Source organism: Gekko japonicus, unplaced genomic scaffold (genome assembly GCF_001447785.1).
Source record: "Gekko japonicus isolate JY-2015 unplaced genomic scaffold, Gekko_japonicus_V1.1 scaffold2442, whole genome shotgun sequence".
In the NCBI taxonomy this organism is placed as follows: domain Eukaryota; kingdom Metazoa; phylum Chordata; class Lepidosauria; order Squamata; family Gekkonidae; genus Gekko; species Gekko japonicus.
Genome location: NW_015160906.1, coordinates 233,022 through 249,298, shown reverse-complemented (window position 1 = coordinate 249,298; position 16,277 = coordinate 233,022). Strand labels below are relative to the sequence as shown.

The 16,277-nt window shown below is 56.6% G+C and overlaps 1 protein-coding gene across 1 annotated transcript in view; it reads right to left on the bottom strand.

Annotated features, from left to right (window-relative positions):
- Positions 1-1,093: 1,093 nt before the first annotated feature.
- ZNF598 (zinc finger protein 598) overlaps positions 1,094-16,277 on the bottom strand; it is a 31,256-nt gene continuing 16,072 nt past the window's right edge. The window contains exons 5-12 of the mRNA XM_015424117.1: positions 15,640-15,857; positions 13,571-13,688; positions 11,498-11,679; positions 11,312-11,396; positions 9,137-9,906; positions 5,814-5,937; positions 4,709-4,853; positions 1,094-1,725 (exon numbers count right to left, since the gene is read on the bottom strand). Coding sequence (XP_015279603.1) covers positions 1,360-1,725; positions 4,709-4,853; positions 5,814-5,937; positions 9,137-9,906; positions 11,312-11,396; positions 11,498-11,679; positions 13,571-13,688; positions 15,640-15,857 — 2,008 coding nt within the window. The 3' untranslated portion in view covers positions 1,094-1,359. The remainder of the gene's footprint in view (positions 1,726-4,708; positions 4,854-5,813; positions 5,938-9,136; positions 9,907-11,311; positions 11,397-11,497; positions 11,680-13,570; positions 13,689-15,639; positions 15,858-16,277) is intronic.

Sequence of the window (16,277 nt, the reverse complement as noted above, 5' to 3'; positions counted from 1 at the left end):
CGCTTTCTCTGACGGCTCTTCAAGGAGACCAAACTGCTATGGATTGCCGCATTTAACTGGCATGTGGCAAACAGGTATACCCCCGCCATACACCTTCTTGAACACAGAACGTTTCAGGGACAAGAGATCTAACTCAACCTTGCTCTGAAAGGTTAGATTTCTCTGTTCAGATTTTTTTTGGGGGGGGGGTCACTTTAAGATTTTTTTGGGGGGTCACTCTAAGCACGCAACCGTTCCACCTTCTCCCGCAAAGGCAGCCTGCCTAGCAAGAATGGCACATTAACAAAAAAAAATTGTTGCATTTGCTGATGCTGGAGATGCTGACTTCTCTCAAGGGGGGCCCCTCCGAGACAGCCCCCACAACTCGGGTGGCGTTGGAAAGAAAGAAGGCCTATCAAGGGCCGTAGGGTGGACATGGATGCTGGACAACTGGGGTCGAGATGGCTGCTACTGAAAGACCCTGAAACAGGCAGCCCCCCCCCCCCCCCCCCCGGTGGCAGCCCCCAGCAGGGGAAGGCATCAGACCGAGAGAGCGGATGGGTTGCAGCATTTTTTAATGAGCCATCCCACCCGTCGTTCTGAGCCAGTACCGATTTCTCCCAGGAACGGGTATGGTTTATAGCAACATGTGGTTTACAGCAAGGGGGGGGGGGGGGACTCCGAATGCCCTGGAGGGTTCTTTCCTACACGCAGTTCTAATGGAAAACAAATCTGGGTTTCTTTAAAGGGGGAAAAAAAGGCTGACATTCTAGGTGCAAAACTTCCTGTACGACAGGGATGGGCAAGCTTTTTGGCCTGGGGGGCTCCATCTGGGGGGGTCTTTGTCTGCTTTGGTGGCCTTCGACGGGGATCCAAATGGGAGTCCGGCAAAGCGGGCAGAAACCCCCCACGCATCCCGCTCCCGGTCCCCCTGCCCGTAACGGCCCCCGAGCGTCTCCGGTGTCCCGGGCAACTTGACCGTGTGAGCGACCCGATACTCCAGACAAATCGTGCGAGGGCCCTACTGGCCTCTCAAGTGCTGCCGTCTGGCATTTTCTGCGGCAGAAACCCCCTCGGTGACAAAAAGCAACCCCCCCCCCCCCCCCCCCCCCCCATTTTCTCTATCGGAGCTCAAAACCCACAAATGAGTTCAGGCGGCGGACGCTCTCTGCTGCACCTCCCCGCAATCCCAGAGGGCTCCCCGCGGGGGCTCGCGACTCACCCCGGCTGCCCCTTTCCCAATCTCGCAACAACCCCCTTTTTGCAGCCTCCGTGGATCTGGCTGCTCTCTCTCTCCTCTCTGCCCGGCTCCCCTGCCGTCGCCCAAGATGCGCGAGCCGTCGAACGGAGACTTGGGTTTATTGCTCGCCCCCGCGGAGGCTAGCTGATGATCCGGCTGATGGCCTGCAGGGAGGGAAACTCCTCGTCCTCCAGGTGGAGGGCCTTGTGGGCCGCCAGATCCCGCGGGGTCAGCACCTGCGGGCACTGGGGGCAGACGCAGCAGTCGAGGTCGGGGCCCGGGTCCGCCTGCCACGCGTTCTTCCGGTTCTTCTTGGACTTGCCGGAGGAGGGACAACAGCCACCCGCCGGCTTCTCCTTGGCCTTTGAGTCGGTGTGGGCGGCCAGCAGTTCCTGCTGCTTGGCCGTGTCCGGCAGCAGGACCAGGAGTTCGTGGAAGATCTTCTGGAAGTTCTCACCGAGGAGCTCCTGGCAGCTTCGGTAATACTGAGCGGCCGAGATCAGACCCTGGCCGGGGGGAGAAGAGGAAGGAGACATTCAGGGAGGGGTGAGTGGGATATGGACCCGCCGCTGCTGATCGGCAAAGCCAGAGGCCAGAGCAATCACCAAGAGCTCCCCGCCTACCGCTTGCAGATGCCCTCTCTGACACCCCTGCAGTGTGGGACGGAGATGGGAGTCCCATGTCTTCTGGTCCCACTCCCTTGTTATCTGGAGAGCCAGTTTGGTGTCGTGGTTAAGTGCGCGGACTCTAGTCTGGGAGAACCAGGTTTGATTCCCCACTCCTCCACTTGCACCTGCTGGATGACCTTGGGCAAGCCATAGTTCTGTCAGAGCTGTCCTCTCAAGGACAGTTCTGGAAAGAGCTCTCTCTCGGCCCCACCCACCTCACGGGGTGTCTGTTGTGGGGAGGGGGAGGGAAAGGAGTTTGTAAGCCACTCTGAGACTCTGAGTGAAGGGCGGTGGTATAAATCCAATCTCCTCTTCTTCTTCACTCCAATATGCTGAGTTCTGCCGATGCCCAGGGGGGTCAAGCTGATCCCTGTCTTTTTTCGGGGGGGGCGGGGGGGGGGGGAGCTTAAACAGCTCATCCAAGCAAAAACAGAACAGCCCCCCTGTGAGAGAGACTAGCCAACTGAGACTTTTATCGGTTACAGGGAGCCAGTTTGGTGTAGTGGTTAAGTGTGCGGACTCTAATCTGGGAGAGCCGGGTTTGATTCCCCCACTCCTCCACTTGCACCTGCTGATGTGACCTTGGGTCAGTCACAAGCTCTGGCACAGCTGTCCTTGAAGAAGAGCAGTTTGTGTCAGAGCTCTCTCAGCCCCACCTACCTCACAGGGTGCCTGTTGTGGGGAGAGGAGGGAAAGGAGTTTGTAAGCCGCTCTGAGACTCCTTTGGGTAGTGAAGGGCAGGGTATAAATCCAATCTCTTCTTCTTCTTCTTCTTCTTCGGGTGCTGAGTCTGAATGGGCCAGGTTTAGGTTAGTGGGGGGGGGACGACGGGGACCCAACTTGAGATCTCCGATTCTACCCTGTCCGTAGATTCAGTGGGGCTCCTACTCTGCCGCCAGGCCTCACACTTCTGCGGTAAATATAAATACAGATACAGTTGCTAAGTTCGACTCGCACTTGTGTACATTTAATTACCTTCAGTCCAAAACATGCTACACCATGAAAAACAACTACAAACTGTATCGGAAACAAGGGAGAGACACAAATGTCCCGTGTGACGTTCCTGGTCCGTGTGTATAGATCACGACTTCCCAAATGTGTCACGTCCCTCGTTGGGTGCGTTCAGACGGGGGCTTTACAACGGAATAGGTGCCGGTTCCAACCGGTGTACTTACCGGCGTTCACACGGCAAACATCTGCCTCCTGTCCCCAACCGTTGTAAAGCCGTTTACACCGTTGCACTCTGCCACTAGGTCCCCAAGTGGTGGTATCCTGAGTGCAACGGTTGTAAACGCTGTACCTCGCCGTCTGATCGCTCTCCAACGTTGCACAGCTACTTCCGTTCGGAAGCCTGAGGCTTCCGATTTTCGCCGGCCATTTTTTTTTAAAGGTCGGCGATATGCGCTTGGGCAAAGCTTTGCCCTGCCGTTTGTTTTTTTTAAAAAAGAAAAGGCTTCCGGGACCTCAGGGAGGCTACTGTGCTCTTTAAACTTTAAAGGTAAGTCCTTACCTTTAAAGTTTAAGTGTAAGACAGGGTTTTTTGCGCATGCGCGAAGATCGCCATTCTATGGATGGCTGCCTATGTGCATGCGCAAACTAAGTTAAAAAAAGACCAAACCGACGACGAGTGTGGACGGGCGTATTGCGATGGGCTGCGCAGACAGGAGGTAAGTGTGATCGCGTTTCAGCCGGCATAAACTGCACCGGTTCCAACTGGTACAGTTTATGCCGGCTGAAACGGCGCGTCTGAACGCACCCATTGTGTCCTAAAAGACACTTCCCTCCACAAGTAAAAAACCTGTCAAGCTTCTCCACATCAATTGATTCCAATGGGAAGCCAGTAGACGTTTTTACAAAGCGGGCATGTAGCCTAATCTATTTAGCAGGAGGTAACCCTGCCATGGCTCAAGTGGTTAGGATGCTGAGCTGCAGACCGGAAGGTCGGTAGTTTGGCCGTTCCGAGACCCGAGTGCCGCGTGACGGAGTGAGCTCCCGTCTATAGTCCCAGCTCCTGCCAACCTAGCAGTTCAAAAGCGAGAAATTGCAAGCAGATAAATAGGTACCACTACGGTGGGGAGGTAACAGCGTTCCATGTTCCTCGGCGTCTAGTCACGTGATCACGGAAACGTCTTCAGACAGCGCCGGCTCTTCGGCATGGAAACGGAGATGAGCACCGCACCTCTAGAGGCGGATTCGACTGGCGTTCGAGCAAGGGAAACTTTCGCCTCTACTTTAAACCTGCCGTCCAAAGTGAAAGCTGCTAACGGGAGGCATTTGTTAGCGGCTTTCGCTCGTTTCCAACACAGTTTGCAGTCGCTTTTTGTTGTAATATGTTTTGGACTTAGATAATTAAAGCAGGGCTCTTTTTGTAGCAGGAACTCCTCTGCATATTAGGCGACACCCCCCCAATGTAGCCAATCCTCCAAGAGCTTACAGTAGCCCCTGTAAGAAGAGCTCTGTAAGCTCTTGGAGGATTGGCTACATTAGGGGGTGTGTGGCCTAATATGCAAAGGAGTTCCTGCTACAAAAAGAGCCCTGGGACACACCCCTAATGTAGCCAATCCTCCAAGAGCTTACAGTAGCCCCTGTAAGAAGAGCTCTGTAAGCTCTTGGAGCATTGGCTACATTAGGGGTGTGTGTGGCCTAATATGCAAAGGAGTCCCTGCGACAAAAAGAGCCCTGATTAAACGTACACAAGTACGAGTCGAACCTAACGACTGTATTTGTATGTATATTGACTGCTGAGGGTTGTTAGTTCCTGACGCTTTTGCGGCCTGTAACCAGGTGAGTCTTTCCGGGGAGCCCGTGGGGCGCTTCTCACCTGCCTGAACTGTCCCGAGGACGTCTTGAACTTGTTAAACTGCGACTCGTCGTGGTGGAGGAACTCCTTGATCGACTGGATGAGCTGCGTGTTCCGCTGCTGGAAGTTCTCCAGGATCAGGTAGGCTCCCTGACACGGCTTGGCCCTGGTGGGGAGAGGAGGAGAAGGAAAAGCCTGAGGGTTTCGTGGGGGAGGGCAAAAGAACTCCTGGCACCTGTGTGCGCGCAGGTGAGCCTCTAAAGGAGGCTGTTCGGGCTCTTTTTGTAGCAGGTACTCATTTGCATATTAGGCGACACACCCCCTAATGTAGCCAATCCTCCAAGAGCTTACAGTAGCTCCTGTAAGAAGAGCTCTGTAAGCTCTTGGAGGATTGGCTACATTAGGGGGTGTGGCCTAATATGCAAAGGAGCTCCTGCTACAAAAAGAGCCCTTCTTTCCACCCCCTCCCAAACTTTAGTCCCCGGCACGCTGGAGGAGTGGTGAGAAAAACAGCCACTGCACTATGTTGTTGTTTGTTGCTCAGTCGCACAGTCGAGTCCGACTCTTCGCGACCCCATGGAGCAGATCCCGCCAGGCCCTCCTGTCTTCCGCCGTCCTCTGAAGTTGGCTCAGTTTCATGTTCGTTGCATCTATGACACTGTCTAGCCATCTCATCCTTTGCCGTCCCCGTCTTCTTTGACCTCCAATCTTTCCCAGCATATGAGAAACACATTAGTTTAAATATATTTTGCCCCCCACAAGCCCATTTATCTACATGCGAAGGAGGTTTCCCGCCGCACCGCTGTGTGCTACAGAGCGCTGCTTCTGCCTCTTTCCTTCCAGCGACATCTGCACTATTCTGCCGCTCCTGAGGCAGAGACAGAGGAAGGTGTGTGTGTGTGTAGACGGGGCTCCCCTCTGACGGCGCGTGGTTCGTATTCCTCCCTAAGTTTACCGTTTAGGGGGGGGGACACACATGAACGCGCGAAAGAGCACCTCTCCCTTAAGTTCCGTTTCTGCCAGCCGTTTGGGGGGGACGGAACTTCCCCGCCCTTCTCGCGTTCACGGGAGCTGCGAGTGACCAAAGGCACGAGGGCCGCCCACCTTGAGAGTGGGGCCTACTCACTCTTTCGTGGGGGCGAGATCCGAGACGGGCGGAATCGGGGTGAAGCCGGGAGGTGGTTTGCTGAGAGGTGCCGCCAGCCCTGGAGGGGGCGGGGGGCTGTTCAGTAGCACCACAGAGTTGAAACCTGGAAACCGGGGGGGGGGAGAAGGAAGGTCAACGATGAACCACAAAGAGAAGCAGGGTCATAACGCAAGAGCCACATAGAACAAACGTCAGATGCCTCCCATGTTCCCTCTAAGCTGTGGAGTCTTGTGAGCAAAAATTCTACTTTGTGAGCTACTGGCACTAAAGCTGAGGTTCTTGTCAGGGGAAGGCCTCGACCTCCATGCCGTGTTGTTGGCCCTCCAGAGGAACTGGCTGGCCCCTGTGTGAGACGGGATGCTGGACTAGAGGGACCCTCCCTGGTCTGACCCAGCAGGGCTCTTCTGAGGTTCTTCTCAGACCATCAGAGGCATTCTGCCTGGGAACATGGAGGGGGCCATCTGACGCTCATGGCCAGCAGCCAACCATAGATGTGCCCTTGGAATTTTTAAAGCAGAGGCTCGAAGGCCCTTTGACGGCAGTGCTGATTCTACTACGCACTGTGAATTTAGGCAGATGGTGAGCGGGCGGGCGGGAAGGGTGGAGCCAGTGCTCGGCGCCCGTGGCCCTGTCTTACGTGCCCTGGGTAGTGTCGATCAATGCTCCCTCTAAGCTGTGGGGCCTTGTGAGCAAAAATCCTACTTCGTCAGTGAGCTGTGGGCATGAAAGTTGTGAGCGAGCAATTTGGCCACTGCATCCATTAGTTTTCTCTGGAGCCCTCCTTCCTGAACTAAGACAGAAATCTGTGAGCTGGAGGCTAAAAAACTGTGAGCTGGCTCACACCAACTCAGCTTAGAGGGAACACCGGTGCCGGTTGCTCCTTTGGTGTCAGGAAGGAATTTTCCTCCAGGCCAGACTGGCCCAGGGATCCTGGAGATTTTTTGCCTTCCTCTGGGCCTTGAGCAGGGCTCACGGATGGGGGGGGGGAAGGTAGCTGTGACTATCCTGCATTGCGGAGGGGGTTGGACTAGATGACCCTTGGGGGACCCCTTCAAGTGCTACCTTTCTGTCCTAAGTCTGTCCCCCACCCCCTTTAAACCCACCTGAGCCAGCCGCTTTCACCACAGCTTGTGGCAGTGAGTTCCACAGGTGTGAAGTCGTGTTTCCCCTTTGCCTGTCGGGGAGCGTAGGGTGGCGCTTGTGGGGGATTCTGCTTTTCCCATCGTGGCAGCGGCCCCGCTCCCAAAGCGCCAAACCTTGGGCCAAACCTGGTTCTCTGCCACCGAGCCTGTGTTCCATTGGAGCACAGATGTTTTTTGGGGGCGCTGGATTCGGCTCGCCTGTGACACTCGGGGGACACGGCTCCACAATCCCATAGCTCGCGATCCCACAAGCTATAGATAGGACCTCTTAGTCTGAGGCATGTGATGCTTGGGGGGGGGGGCAACAGTGGGAGGGCTTCTAGTGTCCTGGCCCCACTGGTGGACCTCCTGATGGCACCTGGTATTTCTGGCCACGGTGTGACACAGAGTGTTGGACTGGATGGGCCATTGGTCCAATCCAACATTGGCTCCTCTTATGTTCTTATGTTAAGAGCAGAGGTCCATCAGTGGCTATTAGCCACAAGGTATAGACAGGAACTCTCGGTCTGGGGCAAGGGATGCTCTGTCCTCTTGGTGCTTGTGGGGGGGGGGCAAACAGTGGGAGGGCTTCTAGTGTCCTGGCCCCACTGGTGGACCTCCTGAGGGCACCTGGGTTTTTTGGCCACTGTGTGACACAGAGTGTTGGACTGGATGGGCCACTGGCCTGATCCAACATTGGCTTCTCTTATGTTCTTATGTTAAGAGCAGAGGTCCATCAGTGGCTATTAGCTACAAGGTATAAGTAGGAACTCTCAGTCTGGGGCAAGGGTTGCTCTGTACTCTTGGTGCTTGTGGGGGGGGGCAAACAGTGGGAGGGCTTCTAGTGTCCTGGCCCCACTGCTGGACCTCCTGAGGGCACCTGGGATTTTCGGCCACTGTGTGACACAGTGTGTTGAACTGGATGGGCCTTCCCCTGATAAGAACCTCAGAAGAGCCCTGCTGGGTCAGACCGGTGAGGGTCCCTCTAGTCCAGCATCCCGTCTCACACAGGGGCCTCTGGAGAGCCAGCAACAGGGCAGAGAGGCCGAGTCCTTCCCCTGACAAGAACCTCAGAAGAGCCCTGCTGGGTCAGACCGGTGAGGGTCCATCTAGTCCACCATCCTGCCTCGCACAGTGGCCAACCAGTTCCTCTGGAGAGCCAACAACGGGGCAGAGAGGCCGAGGCCTTCCCCTGATAAGACCATCAGAAGAGCCCTGCTGGATCAGACCAGTGAGGGTCTGTCTAGTCCAACATCCCGTCTCACACAGGGGCCAACCAGTTCCTCTACAGGACCAATAAAAGGGCATGGAGGCCGAGGCCTTCCCCTGATCAGAACATCAGAAGAGCCCTGCTGGATCTGACCAGGGAGGGTCCATCTATTCCAGCATCCCGTCTCACACAGCAGCCTACCAGTTCCTCTAGAGGGCCAGCAACGGGGCAGAGAGGCCGAGGCCTTCCCCCAATAAAAACCTCAGAAGAGTCCTGCTGGGTCAGACCAGGGAGGGTCCATCTAGTCCAGCCTCCTGTCTCACACAGCAGCCTACCAGTTCCTCTGGAGGGCCAGCAACGGGGCAGAGAGGCCGAGGCCTTCCCCCAATAAAAACCTCAGAAGAGCCCTGCTGGGTCAGACCAGGGAGGGTCCCTCTAGTCCAGTATCCCATCTCACACAGTGGCCAACCAGTTCCTCTGGAGGGCCAGCAACAGGGCACAGAAGCTGAGGCCATCCACCTTTTAATCACTCACTGTGTAAAGACATATTTCCTTCTGTCCGTCCTGAACCTACTGCCCATCAGCTTCACTAGATGCCCTTGAGTTCTAGTCTTTTGGGAGAGGGAGAAAAAGTTCTCTTTGTCCCCTCTCTTCACCCTGTGCCTAATTTTATGAACCTCTATCATGTCCCTCCTTAGTCGCCTCTTTTCTAAATAGCAAAGTCCCCGACTCCTCAGCCTTTCCTCCTAGGGAAGGGGCTCCAACCCTCAAATCGTCTTGGTCAGTGCTGGGGAAGGGGCCGCTCCTGGCAGGCCCTGCAGCCGGGGGGTGGGTGGGGAGGTCCTCTGTGGCATCCGACCAGCCGCTGTCGGAAGCCAGCTGCCGGAGTGGAAGGACCACTGGCCTCGTCCCGCACAGGTGACCTGACGTTACGTTCGGAACAGGGGAATGACCTCTCTCGGCGCCCTTACCTGGCGGAGGCGGCATTCGAGGTGATCCGGAGCTGCCGAGGGCTGGGAAGTCTTCCTGAGGCAAGAGGGGCTGGCTGGCCGCGGGGGGCTTCCTGAGGCCAGGTGGCTCCTTGGAAGCTTTGCACGGGGCGGGCTTCTCCGAGTAGCCGTTCACAACCGCCGCCGCTCTCTCCGCTACGGCGGCATTCGTGGGGGCGCTCGGCGGGGCCTCTGCCTCTGGCTCCCTCTCTCCAGAAGGGACAGGGGGCGGAAGCTCCTGCGGTGCCACAGGGGGCGGCGATGCCCTCTGCTTCTCCGCCCCGACTTTCTTCTTCCTGCCCACTTTCAGAAAAGTCTGAGCGTTCGGGGCCACCAGCAAGGAGGACACGTCCACCATCGTCGGGGTGCTGCGGATCTCCTGACTCGTGAGGCCGCCAACACTGTCATCCTCGACGTCGAGGGCGGCGGGCTTGGCCTTCTTGCTTCCTCTGCTGCCACCGGCCGGCACCAACTTCTTTGCGGGCTGACCGGTGCCCGCAGAGCTCGGGGCCACAGCTCTGACCGCGTTCTTGACGGAGCTGTTGTTCCAGGCAGAGGAGAGGGTGGAGAAGGTCTTGTTGCTTGGCCGGACTTTGGATACCAGGGCGGGGAAGTCCTCCTCTTGAAAGGACGTCTTCTGGGCGGTCGCCGTGTACGACAGGGACATTGCAGAGGGGACGGTGATGGATGCCGCGGAAGAGAGGCTGGGGAAGTCCTCTTCCTTCAGCTTCACCGGAGCCGGCTGGGCCGGGCTGTGAGGAAGAGAGGACCCGTGAACAGAAACCCGCCCCGCAGCATTCGAGCATCGTCTGCAGGGGAAGTCTACTCCGTGTTGGTTTTCTGGTTTATGGAGGGAAACGGGACAGGAAGGAGGCTGCTTTTTTTGGGGGGGGGAGATCGGGGTTATTGCTTTCCAGGGCTTTTTTTTTGGTAGAAAAAGCCCAGCAGGAACTCATTAGCATAATAGACCATACCCAACAGCAGAAACTCATTCGCATATTAGGCCACACCCCGATAGCGTGGTTCATTAGCATATTAGGCCACACCCCCGTGTTACCAGAAGTGTGGTCATTCAGACTTTTGCTTCTTATTCTGTTTACCTTGTTTGTTGTCCAAACCCAGGGCCTTTTTTTGTAGCAGGAACTCCTTTGCATGTTAGGCCACACACCCCTAATGTAGCCAATCCTAATGAGTTTCTGCTGCTGGGTGTGGCCTGTTATGCTAATGAGCTCCTGCTGGGCGTGGCCAACTCGGGAGCCAGCCGGAACTCCGTTCCTGTGCGTTCCTGCCCAAAAATAGCCCTGTAATGCTTTCCCCTCGCAGTGCTTTTGGAGGCCAAACAGCGAACCAACTCTGGAAGGAGGAAGGAGAGAGCTGCGCATACTGAACAGTGTGAAGAGAAAGAGGAATGGCCAGAGAAGAGACTTGAGAGCCTTTCTGAGGCTCAGTCAGGAAGAGAATGGCCCCTGAGTGCTCTCCACGGTCAGCAGAAGGAAGCAGCCGAGGCAGAGCAGAACCACAGAGTTGGGAGGGGCCCAGTGAGGCCATCTAGTCCACCCCCCACTCAATGCAGGATCAGCCTAGAGCATCCCCGACAAGCGTTTGTCCAGCCGCTGTTTGAAGACTGCCAGTGAGGGGGAGCTCACCACCTCTCTTGCTAAGGAACAGTGTCAAAGGCAGCAGAGAGGTTTTCTCTCAGGAAAAACAAAGGGCTTGGCTTCACCGAAAATCAGACAAGGAGAAGTGAGACTGCATTTATACCCCACCCGTCACTACCCAGAGGAGTCTCAGAGCAGCTTACAATCTCCTTTCCCGTCTCCTCCTCACAGCAGACACCCTGTGAGGCAGGTGGGGCTGAGAGAGCTCTTTCGAGGACTGCCCTTGAGAGAACAGCTCTGAGAGAACTTGTGACTGACCCAAGGTCACACCAGCAGGCGCATGTGGAGGAGTGGGGAATCAAACCCGGTTCTCCCAGATTAGAGTCCGCGTGCCTAACCACTAGCACCAAACTGGCTCACCCGACAACTCTTATGCCGACATGCTCCTGAGAGCCAGACTGGAGAGAGGTTTGGCCCAGAGACTCGGGCACTGGGCGTAAGACTCCCTGGCTCCTGGGTTCTTTCCGGCGGGATCCTTTCCAGAATCACCGAGACTCACCTTTGCGTGGAGACAACTGCGGGCGATCCGAAGGCGGGGAAGTCCTCTTGGCTCAGCACGGCCTTCGCAGCCGCTTCCTTGGGCCCTGGGGTGGGAAACAGCGTTTGCAGGCCTGGCCCAAAGCGCCCTCTGACATCACGCGCCCGCCCTCCTCCCACCGGCCCCGCGGCTGCCCTTCCGGCTCACCTGGGGGGGCTTCCGAGGGGGGATTCGGCACCCGCTTTGAGGCGCCCGCCTCCGCCTCCTTCGCCTCCTCCTTCCTGGCCCGGCCCCCGTCCTCTTTGTCCTCCCCCCGTTTCTTCTCCTCCTGCCTTTTGGCGGCGACCGACGCCCTGACGGCTGCGGCGATGTCCCGGTCTTCTTCCTCCCTGCAGAGGTTTCAGCCGCCGCGACAGAGAAGAGCTCGGTGAGCCGGGGTGGTGGTGGTGGTGTGTTTTTCTCCCTTCTCTGTCCACGACCCCCTCCTGCTGCTGATGGGCACGGCCAAAGGGTTTGGGACTCCCAGCGTGTGCGTGCAGGGGTGGTGGTGGCTACACGGCTTTCAGGATGGAGCCCGGCGACCCAAGCCCCCTAGCAGGGCTCTTTTTGTAGCAGGAACTCCTTTGCATATTAGGCCACACACCCCTAATGTAGCCAATCCTCCAAGAGCTTACAGAGCTCTTCTTACAGGGGCTACTGTAAGCTCTTGGAGGATTGGCTACATTAGGGTGTGTGTCGCTTAATATGCAAATGAGTACCTGCTACAAAAAGAGCCCTGCATAGCCTCATGTAACGTGGCATGTTTCTGGGTCACAGCACTCACGGGGAAAGGCTGCGGGGGGAATGTGCTCGGCCACACAACGGCGGTCCCGTACCTGGGGTCGAGGGGGCATGGATGTGGGCACCAGGCTCCCCACACTGGAAGCCTGGGAGTCACACTGTGGATGCCTCTCTCTCCAGGGAGGCCCAGGTTGCCGCAGGGGCCAGATCGGCACTCTTCCGTCTTAGGCAGATCACCCCCTCCCCCCCCCCCCCCTGACCTAGCCACCGTCACCCATGCAATGGTCTCCTCCAGGCTCGATCACTGCAACTCGCTCCACGCAGGCTTGCCCCGAGACTGATCCGGAAATCACAGCGGGTACAAAATGCGGCGGGGGCGCCCCTGCTGACGTCGACGCCCGTGCGGGCTCACGTTCGGCGGGTGCTTTGCCAGCTGCATCGGTTACCACTTGAGTACCGGGTCCGCTTCAAGGTGTTGGGAAAGGTAAAGGTCTCCCTTGCTCGAAAGCCAGTCAAGTCCGACTCTGGGGTTGCGGCGCTCATCCCCGTTTCAAAGCCGAAGAGCCAGCGCTGTCCGAAGACGTTTCCGTGGTCATGTGGCCGGCATGACTAAACGCCCAGGCGCACGGAACGCTGTTCCCTTTCCACCGAAGTGGTACCTATTTATCTACTTGCAATTTCTTGCTTTCGAACTGCTAGGTTGGCAGGAGCTGGAACCAGAGACGGGAGCTCACTCCGTCATGCGGCAACTCGGGTCTCGAACTGCTGAACTGCCGACCTTCCACAGCCTGCAGTTCAGCGTCTTAACCACTTGAGCCACCCCAGCTCCTTTTTCAAGGTGTTGGTTATCACCTTCAAAGCCTTATACGGCCTGGGACCAACGTATCTAAGGGACCGCCTCTTCCTGTATACGCCTCGGAGAGCTTTACGCTCTAGGAATCAACATCTCCTGGCGGTCCCTGGCCCAAAAGACGTCCGCCTAGCCTTGACCAGGGCCAGGGCCTTTTCCACCCTGGCCCCCACCTGGCGGGACATGCTCCCCATCGAGGTCAGGGCCCCGCGGGGTCTTTCTCAGTTCTGCAGGGCCTGCAAGACGGAGCTGTTCTGCCTGGCTTTTGGCTGAGGCCGCCGGCGTCCACACGTGGCCTCCCCCGGGGTTGCTGTCTCCTACCTACATTGTTTCACGGACATTTTATTCAGGCAACTCGCCATCAAAAGGTATGACTTTATACACCACTGTACCATCGTTTTAGCTACATGCTGCTGGGAGTTCTTTTAGGATTCGGGGGGAGGGGGTGGAAGACAGAGGACATTGGCAGAGCAAAAGAGCAAACCCCTCCCCTTTGCATTCGTCTCTCTTGCCTGGACTTGAGCACATTTTTGTTCCATAAGCGCGTGTGCTGACCAGCCAGGTTGCTACACGCTGCCTTCCAAACTGCACTGCCAAACAGCTTCCGAACCTGCAAAAAAACCACTCCCCCGACAGACGCTGCTCCTTACCTCTTATACCGCCAGCTTCCTCTCCTGTTCTGTTGCCCGCCACGTGGTCCTGTCCGGCCTCCTCTCGCCTGCCTGTTGTATCTGTCGACCTCTTCGTAGTCTTCTCCGCCGACGACACCTGGGACATGAAGACATGAGGATGATCGACGGCTTCACTCGACCCTTATTCCTCCCCATTTTAGGCAGAAGCATTCCGTCACGGAGCTGATGGCACAGGCCTTGGCTAAGGTGACCCACGCAGGGCAATGGATGGAGAGACAATAAAAGGGTTGGAACACTTTCCCTATGAGGAAAGGTCAAAGCGCTTGGGGCTCTTTAGCTTGGAGAAACGACGACTAAGGGGAGACATGATCGAGGTTTACAGGATTATGCATGGGATAGAGCAGGCAGAGAAAGAGGTCCTTTTCTCCCTTTCTCACAATACAAGAACTCCTTGTGGGCACTCCATGAAATCGCTGAGCGGTCGGGTTAGAACGGATAAAAGGAAGTCCTTCTTCACCCAAAGAGTGATTCACACATGGAATTCACTGCCACAGGAGGAGGTGGCGGCTACAAGAATGGACGGCTTCAAAAGGGAATTAGATAAGCATACAGAGCAGAGGTCCATCAGTGGCTATTAGCCACAAGGTATAGATAGGGACTCTGGGGCAAGTGATGCCCTGTCTTCTTGGTGCTTGGGGGGGCCAACAGTGGGAGGGCTTCTGATGTCCTGGCCCCACTGGTGGACCTCCTGAGGGCACCTGGTATTTTTGGCCACTGTGTGACACAGAGTGTTGGACTGGATGGGCCTTTGGCCTGATCCAACACTGGCGTCTCTTATGTTCTTATGAGAGAACAGCCCACCTAGGGATGCGGTGGGATCTGCTTTCTCGGAGAGCTGTGGCTCAGTGGCAGAGCCTCTGATTGGCAGGCAGAAGGTCCCAGGTTCAATCCCCGGCAGCATCTCCAGTTAAAGGGTCTTGCAGTAGGTAATGTGAAAGACCCCCGCCTGAGACCCTGGAGAGCCACTGCTGGTCTGAGCAGGCGACTTCCGATGGACAAAGGGTCCTTTCAGTGTAGAAAAGAAATTACTAAGGTAGTACATGAGAGAGGTTTATAAAATGATGTATGGGGTGGAGAGAACTGATGAAGAGACATTTTTCTCCCTCTCCCCAAAGACTAGAACTCGAGGGCATCCAACGAAGCCGATGGGCAGGAGGTTCAGGACGGACAGAAGGAAATACTACTTTACACAGAGAGTGATTGAAATGCAGAATTTGCTGCCAGAGGATGTTGTGCGATGGCCACAGGAATAAACAGCTTTTAAAGGAGATTTGATAGATTCATGGAGGAGAGGTCTCTCAGTGGCTACTAGCCACGGTGACTGGGGGAACCTCCATGTTCAGAGGTAGTTGACCTCTGAATCCCAGAGCCAGGAGGCAACATCAGGGGAAGGCCTTGGCCTCTCTGCCCTGTTGCTGGCCCTCCAGAGGAACTGGCTGGCCCCTGTGTGAGACAGGATGCTGGACTAGATGGACCCTCACTGGTCTGATCCAGCAGGGCTCTTCTGAGGTTCTTATCAGGGGAAGGCCTTGGCCTCTCTGCCCTGTTGCTGGCCCTCCAGAGGAACTGGCTGGCCCCTGTGTGAGACAGGATGCTGGACTAGATGGACCCTCACTGGTCTGATCCAGCAGGGCTCTTCTGAGGTTCTTATCAGGGGAAGGCCTTGGCCTCTCTGCCCTGTTGCTGGCCCTCCAGAGGAACTGGCTGGCCCCTGTGTGAGACAGGATGCTGGACTAGATGGACCCTCACTGGTCTGATCCAGCAGGGCTCTTCTGAGGTTCTTAAGGGTCTGATTCAGTATAAGGCAGATTCATGTGTTCGTGAGGCAGTTCCAGAAAACTGCATCCAATCTCTCTGCCTCCTGAGCTTTTCGGGCACCGAGAAGGAATCCCCGGTCTTCCAAACGGCTGGAAGGGGACTAGACGGCTTGACTCGAGGGGAACGTATTCCGAGCCAAGGGGCCAACCCGTAGCCAGGGGCTAAACCCCCCCCCCAAAAAAAATCCCACCTCGGCCAGTCCTCCCTACCCTCATTCCTCCGCTGGTGCCTAGAAGCGTAGTTGAACTGCAGGTCGATCTGCCGGTTCTGCCTGGCCTCTGCCCGGTTCTTGCTGTGGCAGGCCGTCTTGTGCGCCTTGTAGTCGATCTCGGTCCGGAAGGCGTGGGTGAACTGCTCGGTGCTGCAGCGCCCTTCCTCGCAGAGGAAATGCTTCTCGCGGAAGTGCTCCCGGAGGTATTCGTAATCGCTGCGGGAGGGGCGGGAAAGCGAGGGGAAGGGGCAGGAAAAGGCATCGGCTCAGCGGCACATCGAGCTTTTTAGGACGTGGGGGCTCACTGTGGCAAAACAACGGATGGGAAACCAGAGGGACGGGAAGCCTGGAGCTAACCCTAACCCTCTAGGCTGAGTCAGTGTGAGCCAGCTCACAGCTTTCTTAGCCTCTGGCGCACACATTTGTCTCTCCGCTCAGGGAGGACGGCTCCAGGGCAAACTGATTTCTGCAGCAGCCAAATGGCTCACTCGCAACTTTAATGCCAGGGCCTCACAAAGTAGAATTTTTACTCACGAGACTCCACAGCTTAGAGGATGCATTGGCCGTAACCCAGGGGTTCCCAACCTTTCTGAGCCTGTGGGCACCTTTGGAAGTTTGACACAGCACGGCCGGTCA